We start from the raw sequence: 18675 nt of genomic DNA on the forward strand, positions 1-18675 counted from the left end.
TTTTTTTTTTTTTACTTTTTCACTTAATCAGTATTGGTATTAGCATCATGGTGTGCGTGCCTAAGTCAGGTATGTCTGAGTCAAGCTGGCCCACTTAGAGTTCATTAGTTCTGAAGAAACGGTGTTTGTCTTATTTACCGTGAGCCATAAATTCAGCAAATCCAGTTTTATATTCTCAATTCTTAGGGCTTCCTACTATGAGATTTCAGTTGATGATGGTCCATGGGAAAAACAGAAGAGTTCAGGGCTCAATTTGTGTACTGGAACAGGATCAAAGGCCTGGTGAGTACCTTGGGATGTTACTTATTGACTTTTGTGAAATATTTTAAGTAATGTAATTTACTCGATGCTGCATATCGGTGTATCTAAGGCCTCTGAAACGCAAGAGGTAGCCTGGTGTTGTTATGTTGGTTGGCCCAGTTTCTGCTTTACTCATCAGTTGGCTCTAGAAGTCCTGCCTGGACTTCTTAGATTAGAGCTATAGCCTGGATTTGGTCATTTTTCAGCCTGTTGCCCTAGGTTTGTAAAGAGAAAAAAGAAAATGTTTTGGGGGACTGTTTTTAAATGAAAAATATTTTAAATAATAGTAAAGAAATGAAAACAACTACAGTAACAACAACAAATGTCCTGGAGGTTTGTGCGTCAAAGGCTTAATTAGAGATAACTTGGGCTCCTGTATCTTGTTTACCCTATAACCTCTCTCTGGGTAATGGCTTCGCTTCTTGGTACACAGACACGGATGCCTCCCAGACTTTTATCTGTAGCTATCTTGTTTCCTGAGCCCAAACTTCTGTTCTAAAATTACCTACTAAATAGAATGTTAATACACCTTCAAATTCAACACATTCAAAACTAAATTTATTATCTTCAGGTTTTTTTTTAAGGTTTTATTTATTTATTTTGAGAGAGAGAGAGAGCGCGCAAGTGGAGGGGCAGAGAGAGAGGGAGAGAGAGAATCCCAAGCAGGCTCCACACTGTCAGCACAGAGCCCATGTGGGGCTTGAACTCAGGAACTGTGAGATCATGACCTGAGCCAAAATCAAGAATCGGACACTTAACTAAGTGAGCCACCCAGGCGCCCCCATCTTTAGTTTTTCTTGCTGTGATCCCTGTATTGCTTAATAATATCACTGTTACCGTGAGTTCATGCTCTAGAGAAAAAACAGTACTCCTTAAAACCTGGCTCTTACTTTTGAGTCTCCCTGTTCTCCTCTTTACATGTACTGGTCTCTGAATCCTGCCAGTCACGCTTCTGAAGTCCTTACCCCTCTTTTTCAGTTTCTACTGCTGTGTGGTCTACTGCTGTATGCCACACTTCTGTTTCTGCAGTTTCTACTGCTGTTTGGTCCAGGCCCATCTTTTTAGTGAATAATCTTTGTGCCTCACCCTTTATTCTTCAGGCTGTCGTCCATACTGCCAACAGAGTAATATTTCTAAAATGTAGATAAATTTGACTATTCCTTTCTGTGCTGTAAAAGCTTGACTTCTGTGTTCAGATTAGTCTGCGTGTAAGACCCTTTAAATATGATCTAAGAAACTTCACCAGCCTATTGTTGCCTTACTCTAACCCATTGGCACAATGGGGACACTGCAGGCTACTTGCAATTCTCAGCACAAGCCACATTGTCTCTGGGCTTTTTGTTTTTGCTCAGTGCAACTTCTTCCTGCATTGAATGCCTGAACATTTTCCACTTTCCTTCCCCTGGCTGAAAAATCCAGTCTTCAAATGTCATTCTCTGTAGGAAATCTCTACTAGGACCTAGTTCTTTTCATCAGCATAATGAATCCATCCCCTTTTGGTGCATCCCAAGCACTTTTTTGTAATAGCACTTTGACAGCACTTACCACATTATTAGTTCTCTAATTACCTAATACCCAGCTGGTTTGAGCAACTTGAGGTATTTGGCATGGTGACTAGTGGTTTTTTTGTTTAATTTTTGCATGTATAGCACAGTACCTAATACATATTCTCTCATTTTTTTTCAAATAAATGACTACATGCTTACAAATACAGCTAGCAAACACAGTATTAATCTGTGATTTTAAGTTTGGATAGTTTAAAATGGAGTTTTACTTCCCATTTTTTCGGTGTTTTTAATACTTTTTATTGTGGAAAAACTTAAAGATCTGTAAGAGTAGGCAAAATAGTATAATCAATATCTGTGTACCCATTAGTCAGTTTCAATAATTATCAACACATGCCCAATCTTGTTTCCCTTTTGTCTTTTTTTGTCTCATAATACTTTGAAGTAATTTTCAGACATCACAGTTCATTCATAAGTACTTAGTAACTTCACATCTTTTAAAAATATCCTAGTCTTAGCCAAATAAACCTTTGGAGAAAAATGAGAAGTATCATTTTAAAATATTGGTTAATATTTCATTTTCCTGAGGGGGGCCAGTGAGAACTACATGTCTAAAATGACTTTAACAATAGTTTGCAAAAGTAATTTAATAATCTAAGATGCTATAAAATTATTTTGTAGCCCTCATAAAATGAAAACATTAGTTAATTGCTTTAATTTATCATAACATCTTTTCTGCTCAACATGATATGTTACTTGGTGAAAACTGGATTGAAAATCAGAAATGGTTTCCCAGATCCTTCTCCTCTTCTCCTAGGATTCTCACCGCCCCCTCACCCCCCCCTCCCCCCCCGCGCCCCCATCGTGGGCAAAGCGGTGTAATTGAAAAGAGTACTGGCCTGGAAGTTAGAGAGACCTGGCAAAATCACCAACTAGCTTTGTGATCTTGTACAAGTTTCCTTTTCTGAAAAATGAGGGGGAATGGAACAGATAAAATAAGATTATCTTCTGGACTGTGATTCTGTATGTTCTGTTGTATGCAGTAAATACAAGATATCAGTTATTTAGCCCCTGTTACTTTGAATATACTGTGGTAGGTACTTTTTATACATTGACTATAATTCTTACAGAAATCCTTCAAGAAAGTGGTAGTATCCCTGTTTTATAAAGTAGAAATTGAGGCTTCACAAGGATAAACAATTTAGGGTGAGGTCAGAACTAATGTCAGAACCTGGATAAAAAAAGCTCAGGTGTGCTTGACTAAAAAGCCAATGTTTTTTTGACTGCCAGCTTTTTAATGTTTATTTATTTTTGAGAGAGACAGAGACAGAATGTGAGTGGGTTAGGGGCAGAGAGAGAGAGAGGGAGACAGAATCCGAAGCAGGCTCCAGGCTCTGAGCTGTCAGCACAGAGTCCGACGCGGGGCTCCAACTCACAAACCGTGAAATCATGACCTGAGCCAAAGTCGGGTGCTTCACTGATGGAGCCACCCAGTAGCCCCTGACTGCCAGTTTTTAAATGCAGAGGGGGAGCTGTCTGTAGAAGCCACTGGTTCAAAGATGTGTCACTAGGTTGTATCGAAAAATTAAGGTAAACTTGCTAATCTTAGTGAAACCGTGGTTATGCTAAAGGCAGTGAATAGGCTTTTGACTTTTGCACTGGGGTGTACGTGATTTTTTTTTATTAGAAAAATTTTTTTAATGTTAATTGATTTTTGAGAGAGAGAGAGACAGAGCATGAGTGGGGGAAGAGCAGAGAGAGAGAGACACACAGAATCTGAAGCAGGTTCCAGGCTCTGAGCTGTCAGCGCAGAGCCCAGTATGGGGCTCGAACTCACAAACCACAAGATCATGACCTGAGCTAAAGTCAGATGCTTAACCGACTAGCCACCCAGGTGCCCCTGATTTTGAATTTGTTTTCAACCTTTCAGTAGTAAGAAGAGCATAAAGGATAAGAGCCATTAGGCTTGCTTGTAAAGCAGTCCTGCCCTCCATTGCCACACACCTTATAGTTGAGTCCTGTGTTCCCATTGGATGTGAATAAATGTGGCTTAGATTAGAATTTCATTCATTTCTGTGTTGCTTAATAAAGTCTGATGTCTAGAACTCTGTCACTAACTATATCCTATCCCTGCCACCTTGATTACTCAGCCTCTTCTCTCTTCAGCCTATGTAGCTTGCTTGCTTCTAATGTTCTACCTTACCTCCCTCCCATTGCTGATTGTTCTTTGCCTGTGATTGCGTTTTCCCATTCATCTTCTGTCCTTCTTCTCTTCAGAAAATGGAGGGAGAGAGGAGAAGCCTAGGGGCCAGAAGGACTGAGGAAAGCTATACATTTCCATACATTAATAACTTTTATCAAACTACCATTAAAAAAAATTTTTTTAACGTTTATTTATTTTTGAGAGTGTGAGCAGGGGAGGGGCAGAGAGAGAGGGAGACACAGAATACAGAGCCTGATGTGGGGCTCCAACCAACGAACCATGAGATCATGACCTGAGCTGAAGTCAGATGCTTAACCAACTGAGCCACCCCGGTGCCCACCCCCCTTTTTAAAGTTTATTTATTTTGAGAGACACTGAGACAGCACAAGTGGGGGAGGGGCAGAGAGACAGGGAGACAGAGAATCCCAAGCAGACTTCATGCTGTCACTGCAGAGCCCGATGCGGGGCTCAAATCCACAAAACCATGAGATCATGACCTGAACCTAAACCAAGTCAGATGCTTAACTGACTGAACCATCCAGATGCCCCTTGAACTACCATTTCTAAGCACTTTCTTTGTCTGAGCTAAATATGTTAAATTTTCAAAAATACTCTGGAAGTAGGTGATTATTTTTTAAAGTTTATTAATTTATTTTGAGAGAGAACATGTGTGCGATTAGGGGAAGGGGCAGAGAGAGAGGAAGAGAGGGAATCCCAGGAAGGCTCTGCACTGATGTGGGGCTCAAACTCATGAACCGTGAGATCATGACCTGAGCTGAAATCAGACGTTTAACTGACTGAGCCACCCAGGTGCCCCTGGAAATACGTGATTTTATTTTAGTTAATAGAGTAGTAAAGTCTCAGAAGTTTCCCAAAGCCATATGGCTAATAAATGGTGAAGACAGACTTTAAATTCTGTAGACCTTAGGAATCACTGGAAAGAAAGGAATAGAATAGCTTATTTCTTTTACTCTTTTTTTTTAATTTATTTTTTATTTTTAAAATTTAAATCCAAATTAGCATATAGTGAAACCATGATTTCAGGAGTAGATTCCTTAATGCCCCATACCCATTTAGCCCATTCCCCCTCCCACAACCCCTCCAGCAACCCTGTTTGTTTTCCATATTTATGAGTCTCTTCTGTCTTGTCCCCCTCCCTGTTTTTATATTCTTTTTGTTTCCCTTCCCTTATGTTCCTCTGTTTTGTCTCTTAAAGTCCTCATATGAGTGAAGTCATATGATTTTTGTCCTTCTCTAATTTCACTTAGCATAATACCCTCCAGTTCCATCCACGTAGTTGCAAATGGCAAGATTTCATTCCTTTTGATTGCCGAGTAATACTCCATTGTATATACTCCACATCTTCTTTATCCATTCATCCATCGATGGGCATTTTGGGCTCTTTCCATACTTTGGCTATTGTTGATAGTGCTGCTATAAACATGGGGATGCATGTGTTCCTTTGAAACAGCACACCTGTGTCCCATGGATAAATGCCTAGTAGTGCAATTGCTGGGTCATAGGGTAGTTCTATTTTTAGTTTTTTGAGGAACCTCCATACTGTTTTCCAGAGTGGCTACACCAGCTTGCATTGCCACCAACAATGCAAAAGAGATCCTCTTTCTCTGCATCCTCACCAACATCTGTTGTTGCCTGAGTTGTTAATGTTAGCCATTCTGACAGGTGTGAGGTGGTATCTCATTGTGGTTTTGATTTGTATTTCCCTGATGATGAGTGATGTTGCGCATTTTTTTTTTAATTTTTTTTTTCAACGTTTTTTTATTTATTTTTGGGACAGAGAGAGACAGAGCATGAACGGGGGAGGGGCAGAGAGAGAGGGAGACACAGAATCGGAAACAGGCTCCAGGCTCTGAGCCATCAGCCCAGAGCCTGACGCGGGGCTCGAACTCACGGACCGCGAGATCGTGACCTGGCTGAAGTCGGACGCTTAACCGACTGCGCCACCCAGGCGCCCCATGTTGCGCATTTTTTCATGTGTCGGCCATCTGGATGTCTTCCTTGGAGAAGTGTCTATTTATGTCTTTTGCCCATTTCTTCACTGGATTTTCTGTTTTTTGGGTGTTGAGTTTGATAAGTTCTTTATAGATTTTGGATACTAACCCTTTATTTGATACGTCATTTGCAAATATCTTCTCCCATTCTGTCGGTTGCCTTTTAGTTTTGCTGATTGTTTCCTTCACTGTGCAGAAGCTTTTTATTTTGATGAGGTCCCGATAGTTCATTTTTGTCTTTGTTTCCCTTGCCTCTGGAGATGTGTTGAGTAAGAAGTTGCTGTGGGCAAGATCAAAGAGGTTTTTGCCTGCTTTCTCCTCGAGGATTTTGATGGCTTCCTGTCTTACACTGAGGTCTTTCATCCATTTTATTTTTGTGTATGGTGTAAGAAAGTGGTCCAGGTTCATTCTTTTGCATGTCGCTGTCCAGTTTTCCCAGCACCACTTGCTGAAGAGACTGTCTTTATTCCATTGGATATTCTTTCCTGCTTTGTCAAAGATGAGTTGGCCATACGTTTGTGGGTCCATTTCTGGATTCTGTTATGTTCCATTGATCTGAGTGTCTGTTCCTGTGCCAACTTTTACTCTTCTTTTAATTCTTGATATTAGGAGATAAAAGTTTTCCTATGTGACCCTCTCCTTGCTTTGACTATAAAATATGGAAATGTATGACTTTGGATAAGATAGTTGTTATAACTGATAAACCCCCACTCAGTGACTTAACACAATAGAATTTTATTTCTTGTTCTTATAAAGTCCAAGTGGGTGTTCCCAATTGGGAGGTGGGTCTCAAAGTGGTGACTCCAGGTATCCAGGCTCTTTGCATCATCTGCTTCAACCATCTTTTAAACATAGCTCTTGAAGTCACTCTACTCATTTAAATTTTTTTTTTTTTTTTCAACGTTTTTTTATTTTATTTTTGGGACAGAGAGAGACAGAGAGGGGCAGAGAGACAGGGAGACACAGAATCGGAAACAGGCTCCAGGCTCTGAGCCATCAGCCCAGAGCCCGACGCGGGGCCCGAACTCACGGACCGCGAGATCGTGACCTGGCTGAAGTCGGACGCTCAACCGACTGCGCCACCCAGGCGCCCCTCTACTCATTTAAATGAAGCCACAGAAGGAAGAAAAGCATGGAGGGTCACCTGTGGCAGGCTTATGAGACAGTCTTAGATATGTTGTCTATGACATCTACTCTCATTCCTGTAGCTAGAACTCAGTCACATGAATTTATGGCAAGAAAGGATGGAAAAGATAGTCTAAGTATGCATGTATGCATGTAAGTACACACACACACACACACACACACACACACACACACACACGCGAAGGGTTTGGGGATTAGCTCTCCCATTTTGCACTTCCCAAAATTCCTCCACAGGATATAGGATGTAGGGGTTATGTTGCATAGCAGGTTGTCTCTGATTTGTCCCATTGTCATCTCAATCCTCTTCCCAGCATGGAACACGATTTGCTACATTCACTGGGAGAAGTACTACTGAGCGCAATCACATATATTTCTGTGTGTTTTTTTAAAAGACTTTTCCCAGTTCCCTTCCTTTACACATTCTGTTTTAGCTGACTTAATTAAGGGTAAGTGTTCTTAAGTGAAGAGAGAAAGCTTTACTAGCTAAAGAAGAGACGAGATTCAATTTGTCTTCAATTTGATTGTCTTTAGTGGAAGTTTTATCTGATTTCAAATGGAAACTCTTAGAATGGTAAAGGTTGTAGACCTAAGAATAAAGGCATCATGTGTTAGCTCATACCTGTTTAAGCATATAGTTTGTCTTTGATGTAGAATATAAACCACTCCTAAAGGGAGAGTGAATTGGCTGAGATCCAGGTTACAACCATAGGAAATTCGTCTTAACCCCAATTCAGAGGACTTAGTTTGGGTTGGCTTATGATATCCCTAATAAATCATAATTCTAGGAATATTTGATCAAATCATAGAAGACTTTTGTTCTCTTAAATTAAGTCTTCAAGGGTCACCTGGGTGGCCCAGTTGGTTGAGTGTCTGACTATCGAATTCGGCTCAAATCATGATCTCACGGTTTGTGGTTTCAAGCCTCACGGTGCCTGCTTAGGATTTGCTCTCTACCTCTCTGCTCCTCGCGGGCTCATGTGCTCGCTCTCAAAATAAAAAAAACTTAAAGAAAAATTAAATCTTCAGTATTTTAATTCAGTGGAACCCTAATAAACATGGCTCATTTTATGTGACTTCTAATTTAAAATAAAATTCTGAAACCATACCTTCTAATGTCAATTAGAATATAATTCATGCATATCTCTTTCATTTGATACTTTCATTCAGTATTAAGTTCTTGCCATGAGCCAGGTAGTGCCGCAAATGCCTTGCAGTGTGTATGTAATTATGCAGACAGTAATTATGATGAGATATGTATTGCGAACTTCACGCTGAACAGTAAAAAAAGTCAGGACACTTACTGGTGAAAAATAGAATATGGTGAAAAATAGAATAGGCAAGGGCCAGATTTGGGATTTTTTTAGCATAGGGATTTGGTGTGTGAATGACCCCAAATTTTTAATATAAAACTTGTTACCTGCATTTTTAAGAGAATGCCCTAAATGTTATCACATTTCTCAAAATGTGAAGGGCATAGGGTTGGAAGTGTATGCAAGAGTATCTATTACTCCCCCTCCTCAGAAAGGCTAAGAGCCACTGAATTATGTTTATAGAGTTGTTTGGGTCATTATGCTGCTGTTCATTGAGATTATCTACTGAGGCCATGTGAGAATTCTGTAGCAACAGAATTCTGAATTACTGGAAAGAATTAAAAAGAAGAAAAAACCCAAAAACCTTTCCTTAACCTTCTTTGTAGACCCAAGGACAGAGCTACTTTTAGGTGATTCGTGTTTGTGTTAACATTTGTTCTTAAGTGTTTAAGCAAAGCATCACACTAGTAAAGATTTCTCATCTTTTCTATTTTATAATTTAAAGAAATATTTACAAGTTAAAAATAGGTTATAGTACAGGGACACCTGGGTGGCTCGGTAGGTTAAGTGTGTCTGATTTCAGCTCAGGTTATGATCTTGCAGTTTGTGGGTTCACGTCCCACATCGGACTCTGCTTGGGATTCTCCCTCTCCTTCTCTGTCTGCCCCTCTCCTGCTCATGCTCTTTCTCTCTCAAAATAAATAAACAAACATGAAAGAATGTTATAGTACAAAAGGGTTTAAAATGAAAAGCTAGTCTTTCATTTCATATATCTAGTACTAATCTCCAGGCACAACCTATATATATATATATATATATATGTATATATATATATATATATACACACACACACATATACATATATACATATATATATAACGCATATTCTACATAATGCCTTTTTTTTTTAACTTATGTTTCTATCAGCACATACAGTTCTATTTTATGCTTTTTAATATCTACATAGTAACATATTTAACCAGCTTCCTACGGCTATGGGTTGTTTTGCTATTATAAACAATGCTTCAGTAAATATCCTTGTACATGTCTTTTGTGTACTATAGACAGAAGTATCTTTTAGGATAAATTAGGATGTAATATGTTCATTTAATGTAATATGTTCATTTAATGTAATATGTTCATTTAAAATTTTAATAGTGAAGCATTGCCTTCCAACTGCAACTTCCATAATGCCATCATGTATGAATGAGAATGTCTTTCATATACCTTTCATACATTATCAGTTTTTAATTTATGTGTCCTTAAGTAGGAGTAAGATTGAACGCTTTTTCATATAAGCCTATAAACCGTTTACTTTGCCCACTTTTTAAAAGTGGGTGAAGTAGCTATCATATTTTGGTTGCTTCTTCTTGGTAATTTCTAAGAGTTCTCTGTATATTAAGTAGATAATTCCTTTTTTAATTTAAAGTGTGTTTTTAGAATGAGAACAAAGAACTTACATGGTGTTTCTTTCTAGGTCATTCAATATTAACAGGGTTGCGACCCAGGCTGTGGAAGATGTTTTAAATATTGGTGAGTACCAGAATAGCTATTTATGTTACAATTATAATGTACTATATAATGTATATATTTTATTGTATGTTAGCTATTATGACATTATTTAATCAAGATATTCCACCCTTTCCTTTTTTAATAGCAAAACGACAAGGAAATTTAAGTCTTCCATTGAACAGAGAATTGGTAGAGAAAGGTCAGTGACTAATGATCATAATTACTAACAGTTTCATTCAAGTTCTGTATCAGTCTTTAGGATGTTATTATGAAGTATACTTGTCTAATTAGCAAAGCATTGTACTTTTTTGACTCAAACGGGCCCTTGATATAATACCTTTACGTATATTTAAACAATAAAAAGTTTAGAGCTGGACTTTATATTAGATTTTTGTGAACTATGAAATATAACCTCTGTGCCAAAACTCTTAACTACATACATATTCTGGGGGATAGGAAAATATAGAAAAATACAGATCTGGCAAATGGGAAATGTTTACCTAAACTCCGTGTGCCATTAATATCCTCTGAATGAAAAGGAGTTCACTGAGCTGTGAATGCTTATCTTCACATTCACTAAAATCTTCTCTTTAACTTTCTCCTTTCTATTCCTGCCCGGTTACTTCAGGGTTCCTTTGAGAGAACCAGCACTGTTGGGAAAGACTACTACTGATCAGGGAACTTGAAGGCCTGGGCTCTAATCCCAGACCAACCAGTCACTCACTGGAAATATGAGCAAGACTGTGGTTCCATTCTTCTACTTCTTGAACTATAAAAGGATGAAGTAGAGATAGATTGGTAATACCTAAGGGGGTTCTTCAAATTTATTCTTCAAGTTTTTCTGTTCTAAATATTTAAATTCTTAAATTGGAAAACACATTCCTTTGATTTGCTTATGAAATTAACTCACTAAAATCCCCTCTCCTGTACCAGAATCATTTTTGTACAGACCTCAAACTAAAGATTCTCTAGTTGTCTCTGTTTAATTGAAGAGTATCCTAAGTTTTCAAGATTATTAAAAAATCCAAACTTGTTCATAGTGCATCTCCTTATCTATGTAAGGGTGTTCAACATATACAACCAAAACCAAATACACAAAGTGGATATTGGCAAATTTAAGACTGCAGCTGGCATCCATAAACACAGACACTTGAATTTAAGAGTTATCAAAATAGTCTCACTCTTTTTGGTTGCCTTTTAAATAATTTAGCAATACACAATAAAGTATTTGAATAGTGCCAGTTCATTTATGTGTGTATTTTAGATTTCCACATAAGACTTACTTTACTGGGGGACATGGTTGGCCTTTAATAGTTTGAAAACAGGACTAAATCTCTGAAGTCCCTTTCAACTGTCTAAAACAGACTTTCTCCCTCTCTCAATTTGAGACCAAAACGATTATTTTGATCACAGCTTATGAGCTAGCATTAGCTTTAAATCTGTGTTAGAGTTAAATTAGGCATTTACAGTAGTTGATTCATTATATAATTTAACTTAAAGGGGCGCCTGGGTGGCTCAGTGGGTTAAACATCCGACTCTTGATTTCAGCTCAGGTCATTATCTCATAGTTCATGAGTTCGAGCCTTGCATTGGGCTTGTGCTGAGAGTGCAGAGCCTGCTTGGGATTTTGTCTCTGCCCCTCCCCTGCTCATGCTCGCTCACTGTCTCTCAAAATAAAAAACTTCAAAAAATAATTTAACTTAAAACATATATAAAACAACTGAAATTTATATCGGGCATGTAAATTAATTTAAGGGTATGCATAAAATACAGTGATTTTTCCACTTTACTGAATGAATGTTATTCCTTTGAAGATTTGACTGTCCTCAGAAACAATAGTGAATGCCAGTAGTGCAGTCACTGTTACAGACATTTCTGGAACTACCTTCAGAGCTAGCACTTTTTTTTTTTTTTTTTAAAGTGATCTCTATGCCCAAAGTGGGGCTCGAACTCACGATCCTGAAATCAAGAGTTACATGCTCTACCCACTGGACCCAGCCAGACAGCTGTAGCTAGCACATTTTGAGTGTTTGTGTTCCCAGAGGAGCAAATTTTTGAGAGTAAATTAGATTTTTTTCAAGGAGCCAAATAATTTAAACAAAATTTTGGTAAATAAGGTGGATTGTCTGGCAGTCGTATAATGTTTTAATGTGGTGTTCAACTATACGTTCTTTCAAGCCTGATTTCCTTGTATAATTGTTTTTGACCAATTTATGTTTTGCCTACCAACTGTCATATGCCTCTTGGTTAGAAAGCAGGTCCCAAAGATTTCTAAAAATATCTTGTGTAATGAGAGTTTCATTAGAGAAAGTGTATTACCTGTAATTTTTTGAGACTGCATTTTTAATCAAGAGAATTAACTTAATATTTATGGACACTTTGACATGGTGTTTTGGAAGGGAATTTGGCAAGGGACTATGGCAACTCAGGTTCTGTTTTTGAATGCCCCAAGTTCCTCTACTTTTGTTTAATTACTGGTTTTGTAGCCCACTCCCCAGTATGTCTCCAGCTGATGTGTCAGGGGCTTTGGTGACCTTATCTTGAAACCTAATCCTCATTTTATAAAGTTTTTTGTTCTTTTAATGGAATGTGTTGTGAGTTCCAAGAAAGTTTCTGCCAAACAGACCTTTGAAACAGAGTTGCATTTAAATTGGGGATAGCATAGCATCCATTTTTCATTTTGCACTTCTCAGAAGTGACTGTCTTTCTTTGAATGTGCTAATACTTTTTTTCCCTTATAGTAACAAATGAATATAACGAATCGCTGCTCTATAGTCCAGAAGAACCAAAAATACTTTTCAGTATTCGAGAACCAATAGCAAACAGAGTTTTCTCCAGCAGTCGTCAGCGCTGCTTCACGTCAAAGTAAGCTTCCAAAGGCCAGCCTGTGACTATGCTTCCATCTCTTGTAATTATAAATGGGTTTTGGTTTTAAAGTATTCAGTATGATGAAATTCACTCATTCACACTTAATCTAGTAGGAAAAGTAGGGCTTTTGGAACTAGTGAGGCGTCATGCTATATATACGCTGGAGGAAATATTTCCTTTCCCAACTTGTGCCATTTTAGAGAAACTATAAGTAAATAGAAGGGGCATAATTATCTAACTGGGTGATATGGATTTGTTGTTTTCATATATTAAGACAGAATAAGATCAAATTATCACTTTAAAAGAAACTGGAAAGCAGCTTTTTTTTTTTATATGCTATTGGATTAAAAAAAAAAAGCAGGACAAATATTCATATAAAACCTAACTTGTAAAGCCGTAAACTTTTAGAGTAGGACTCATTTCTTTCAGCTTTTTCCTAAAAGTGACCTCCCTCTTCCTCGCATTTACTGAATTTGATTTTTGTTTGAAGGGAAGATATCAAAAAACCTTATAATTTATTTTATAAAGGTTGCCCAATTTTCTAAACAAAACTATGAAAAAATGTCATTTGTCTCATGGCAAGCAAAGAACAGTTTAATTATGAATTGCTACGTATATAGTGTGCATATTTTCTTTTTTGAAATATGGTTGATATTTTTTCTAGGAAAAACAAATTCCTTTTACTCATTTGAAAGTTAATTTTGATCGACAAATCTACTCAATTTAGGTGAAATTACAAAGACATTTAAATTTTGCTCATATAAACAGAATAAGCTTCATGACTTTGGCAGTTGGACAATATTAACAAAAGATGGAGAAACTGAACTATTCAGAATTAAGTACTTTTCTTAATGGAGACACCATTAAGGAAAAAAAAAAAAAAAAAAAGGCAAGCCACAGAGTGATAGATATGCAACAATGGACTTCTATCCAGAATATTGTAAAGATTCCTACAACTCAGTAGAAAAACTGCCAAAGTCCTGGACAGGCCTTTCACAGAAGAGGGTATCCAAATGGCTCAGTGTATGGAAAACATCCTTGACCTTATTATTCATGTGGGGAATGCAAATTGAAACTATATAATATGATACCATACACACCCACCAGAATAGCTAAGGTGCTAGTTGTTGGTAAGGTGGGAGTAACTGCAACTTACATGCAGTATTTTTAGGACTAGTTTGGCATATTGTTTGGCAGTTACCTACCAAAGCTGAATAAAGTATACACAGTGACCCAGCAAATTCGCTCTTAGGTATATATCCAACAGAAATGTATACACACATACGTCTGCAACAAAAGAGATGCTTAAGAATATTTGTAGTAGCACTACTTCCAGTAGTAAAAACCCAGATGTCTATGAATAGAGGAGGTACGTAAATTTTGGTATTTTCACACAATGGAAATGTTTTCATATAGCAATGAAAATGAACACAACACAATACTACTATATGTAATAACCATGGATGAATTTCACAAGCATACTTTTTTGTTTATTTTTGAGAGAGAGAGAGCATGAGCAGGGGAAGGACAGAAAGAGAGAGACACAGAATCTGACACAGGCTCTGAGCTGTCAGCACAGAGCCCCACATGGGGCTCAAACTCATGAACCATGAGATCATGACCCGAGCCAAAGCTGGCCCTTAACTGACTGAGCCACCTGGGTGCGCCCACAAGCAAACTGTCAAGCAAAAGAAGCTAGACACAAAGCAAACCTATGTGTTCTTCCATTTATATAAAGTTTAAGAACAGAGCTATTACCACTATGGTGACTGAAATTAGGGTAGTGGGCATGCGTAGGAAGGATGGCCCAAGGGTAGAGACTGGAGGACAGCAGTGAGGGAGCTTCTGGGGGAGCTGGGGAACATTTGATTCCTCATTTGGGTGATGAAGGCTGAACAAGTGTGTTCACTGAGCTGTTCATTTGTGCCTCTTCATTTGTTCTTAAGTCAAAATTATCCATGAAAATAGTTACATTCTCAATATTAGTACTTAAAATAGTAATAACTCAACATTTTGTCATATGAAAAAAGCCTGTGAGTTCCATCAAGTCTGAATTTGTTCTCTTGAAAATGTTTGGGTGAATGGAGCTATCCTGAATATCTTAATTTTGAGATTTTGATAACATACAGTTACTCTCTCAAACCAAAGAACAACTTGATTTTTAAAATCAAGGCCGAATGATCTGCCAGTTTCAATGAAAATTAAAGAAATCATAATTTTAAAGTTTTAAAGAAATCATAATTTAAAGTTAAGAAAACTTTATATTAATGAGATGTTTTTTCTGCTTAGGGTATGTGTTCGATCTCGTTGTTGGGATGCCTGCATGGTTGTGGATGGAGGTACTTCTTTTGAGTTTAATGATGGAGCAATTGCCTCGATGATGATCAATAAAGAAGATGAGCTTCGAACTGTGATTCTAGAGTAATGAAAAATTTCCTCAGATGACAAATTTTGATTACTGGGAAAATACGTTCACTGCAGAAACAGACTACCAATCATAAAGCTACATATTTTGGTTATTGTTGAGACTGGTTGGCCCTGAGCTCCAAAGGTGACCAAGGAAGTGAGATTTGCATTATTCTTCTTTTGGATTTGGATAAAAAAGATGTTCACCGTGTTAGAGAATGGATGGACTAAACTGATCAGAATTTATACTTCTACATTGCTTATAGTTGGTATCAAAGAGTACTGATACATTTTTAAATTTAGAGAGGTAAGCTCAAATAAAGGATTAAATGTTTAAGATTTGAAATTTCACTGTACAAGATTTTTTTTTTCCCTTTCCTAACTTTGTGGAATTGGTCAGACCAACATGTATCATTTAATTAGGGTATATTTTTTATAGTACCTAAAAATCAAGATTTTTAAAAAATTTTGATGGGGAATTTTTGATAAATCCTGACATTGACCTAACTGAAGTAGGTAAATGTGTTTTTTATATGTGCTTAGAATTTTCTAATTTCAGAGGACAATACTGTTATGGCTCTATTGATTTAAGAAGTTCAAATCATTTTTGAAATTATCAATGTTTTCATTTAATTGATTTTCAGGTTAATTTTGACAGTTCTGGGTGAAATACATATATCTGGACAAAATCATGATACTATTGCAAATGTATTAATTATCCAATAGCTATTTGAGGGAAGAGACTTTTTTTTTTTTAAATGGTTTTGAGTCTTAATAGATTCCTTCCATATTTAAAACTCTAACATGGAATCAGAGACTATAAGAATGAACTGATTAGACGTATTCTATTAGGAGTTTGGTAAAACCTTTTAAAAATATTTTCATCCAGTATTATGAGGTTTGTCAGAAAATGGATTCTTTAATAAATATGCAAAACACAATTAGTTGGAATTGCCTTGCTTTTAATATCATGGTAGTTTTCACTAGTTCATATTCCATGTTTTTATACATTAGCTTTGGGAGATAAAATGTTATGGCTTCTCTTGCCCTCCCTCCACTATGAGATTTCCTTTAGTTTGAGAGGAAATTATCTAATTATTGATCTACTTACAAGTAATCCTAGAATTTTCACAAAAAGCACCTATTGCTGTGTCATGAGACAACTGGTAATTTCATGCCATTTATTCAAAGTTGTATCTGTTTTTTTTCACTTGCTGCTAAAAAGTTCAACATTGAAATATTTATTGAACACATACCTTGTGCCATGTACTGTGTCAGATGCTGGATCTCAGTTGATCAATGAAAAAGACTGTCCTGATAGAACTTGAGACGAGTGGGCTCAAATTCTGTGAGAGCTAGGATATATAATCAAATTGAGTGCTATTACTTTTGCCAACATTTAATATGTTCTTGTCAAATTTTTAAATAAATGTTACCATACAAAGGTAATCTAGGTTTTGATGTATATCCAGAACAAGAATCTGTTTTTCTTTTCGAAGAGTATCTGCATAGATGTTCAAAGCAGTGTTTACATGATGTGTACAATGAAAATTAGTGTTTTCCCAGAGCTGGATCTAGTTTCTGGCTTGATTTAAAAATGTACTTAAGATAACACTTTATGAAGCAGTGAAATTCCACACCATAAAAATTCCTCTAAGAAGTTTAAAATACCTTGACAAAAATGCCAACTCTATCCAAAATGGTACCATAGATCTGTTAATGTTACATATTAATAGGCAATCTGCTCTGTAAAATTGTTCATAAGCCATATTTTAAAGGTTTAAAAAATAATGTGCTGCATTTGCAGTATAACTAACATTTCTGCTAGGTGTTGGGGATTTATTTGTTAAGAGATAAGAGGCAAAGGATATTGCAATAGAAGAAATGTGTTTATGAATGAGTTAACCTTTTAATGGCAACTATGTGAATAAACATAATTAAACTGGTATTATCTTTTTTTTTAAACTACATTTGCTTGCTTAACTCTTATAGCACCATTAATGGAAAATCAGATTCTCCCAAAATGGTATGTTTCAGGTCTTTTCCACCTGGAAAAGATACTTTCCAGGATACTGCTGATGTTGCACACAGAACTAGGACTTGTTATATAAGCAGAGGGTAAAGTACTTACTTTTTAAGTATAGACTCTGCAGATATTTTTCACTAGTTTTGATGTTCCACATGTATTTATATTTGTGGCCCCACTAAATCAAATCATATTGAATGTTTAGTAGCCTTCAGGTATAAAGAATTTCCATTCATTTCACTTTTTAAATATCAAAATAAACTATGTATAAATCATTAGAACCAGTTAACACAAAGTTATCAAAAAATATTCACTTGATGCACATGGAACACTCTCCAGAACAGATCACATATTAGGGTACAAAACAAGTCTTAACAAATTCAAAAAGACTTAAGTAATGTCATGCATCTTTTCATCTAGTTTCATAACAATGCTATAAAACTAGAAATCAACCACAAGAAAAAATCTGGCAAGACCATAAAGACATGGAGGTTAAATAACATGCTACTAAAAGCAAGAAATCAAAGAAGAAATATAAAGTTACATGGGGACAAATGAAAATCAACACACAACAGTCTAAAATCTTTGGGATGCAGAAAAAGTGGTTCTAAGGGAAGTTTATAGCAATACAGGCCTATTCAAGAAGCAAGAAAAATCTCAATCTAACCTTATACCTAAGGAGCTAGAAAAAGAACACAACTCAAAACCAGCAGAAGGAAAGAAATAATAAAAATCAGAGCAGAAATAAATGATATAGAAACTAAAAAAACAATAGAACAGATCAATGAAATCAGGAGCTAGTTTTTTGAAAATATAAACAAAATTGATAACCTTCTAGCCAAACTCCTCAAAAAAGACAAAACCAAACAGCCAATACCATAGAAATACAATTAGAATACTATGAAAAGTTAGATGCCAACAAATTGGACAACCTAAAAGGATGCCTCTCTAAAAACATGTAACCTACCAAAACTGAAACAGGAATAGAAAATTTGAAGAGACTGATTACCACCAATGAAATTGGAATCAGTAATCAAAAAACTTGCAACAAACCAAAGTCCAGGACCAGATGGCTTCATAGGTGAACTCTACCAAACATTTAAAGAGTTAATACCTATTCTCCTCCAACTATTCCAAAAACCAGAAGAGAAAGAAAAACTTCTAAATTCATTCTATGATACCAAAACTAGATAAAGGCACCACAAAAACAGAACTACAGGCCAGTATCTCGGATAAACATGGATACAAAAATCCTCAATAAAATAGCAAACTGAACCAAACACAATGCATTTAAAAAAATCATTCACCATGATCAAGCAGGATTTATACCCAGGGTGTAACAAGGGTGGGTCAATATTCACAATCAATCAACATATGCATCACGTCA

The 18675-nt window shown here is 36.6% G+C and overlaps 1 protein-coding gene across 5 annotated transcripts in view; it reads left to right on the plus strand.

Moving 5' to 3' along the window:
- Positions 1 to 17208, plus strand: part of NADK2 (NAD kinase 2, mitochondrial) — a 49669-nt gene extending 32461 nt beyond the window's left edge. For all 5 annotated transcript variants that reach the window (XM_047093495.1, XM_047093514.1, XM_047093504.1 and 2 more), the window contains 5 exons: positions 187 to 282; positions 9954 to 10009; positions 10134 to 10187; positions 12730 to 12853; positions 15146 to 17208. In XM_047093495.1, coding sequence (XP_046949451.1) covers positions 187 to 282; positions 9954 to 10009; positions 10134 to 10187; positions 12730 to 12853; positions 15146 to 15281 — 466 coding nt within the window. In that variant the 3' untranslated portion in view covers positions 15282 to 17208. The remainder of the gene's footprint in view (positions 1 to 186; positions 283 to 9953; positions 10010 to 10133; positions 10188 to 12729; positions 12854 to 15145) is intronic.
- The last annotated feature ends 1467 nt before the right edge of the window (positions 17209 to 18675 follow it).

Source organism: Lynx rufus, unplaced genomic scaffold (genome assembly GCF_022079265.1).
Source record: "Lynx rufus isolate CCGP_SWC_20201006 ecotype Redwood Valley unplaced genomic scaffold, mLynRuf1.p SCAF_1, whole genome shotgun sequence".
Taxonomy (NCBI): Eukaryota; Metazoa; Chordata; class Mammalia; order Carnivora; family Felidae; genus Lynx; species Lynx rufus.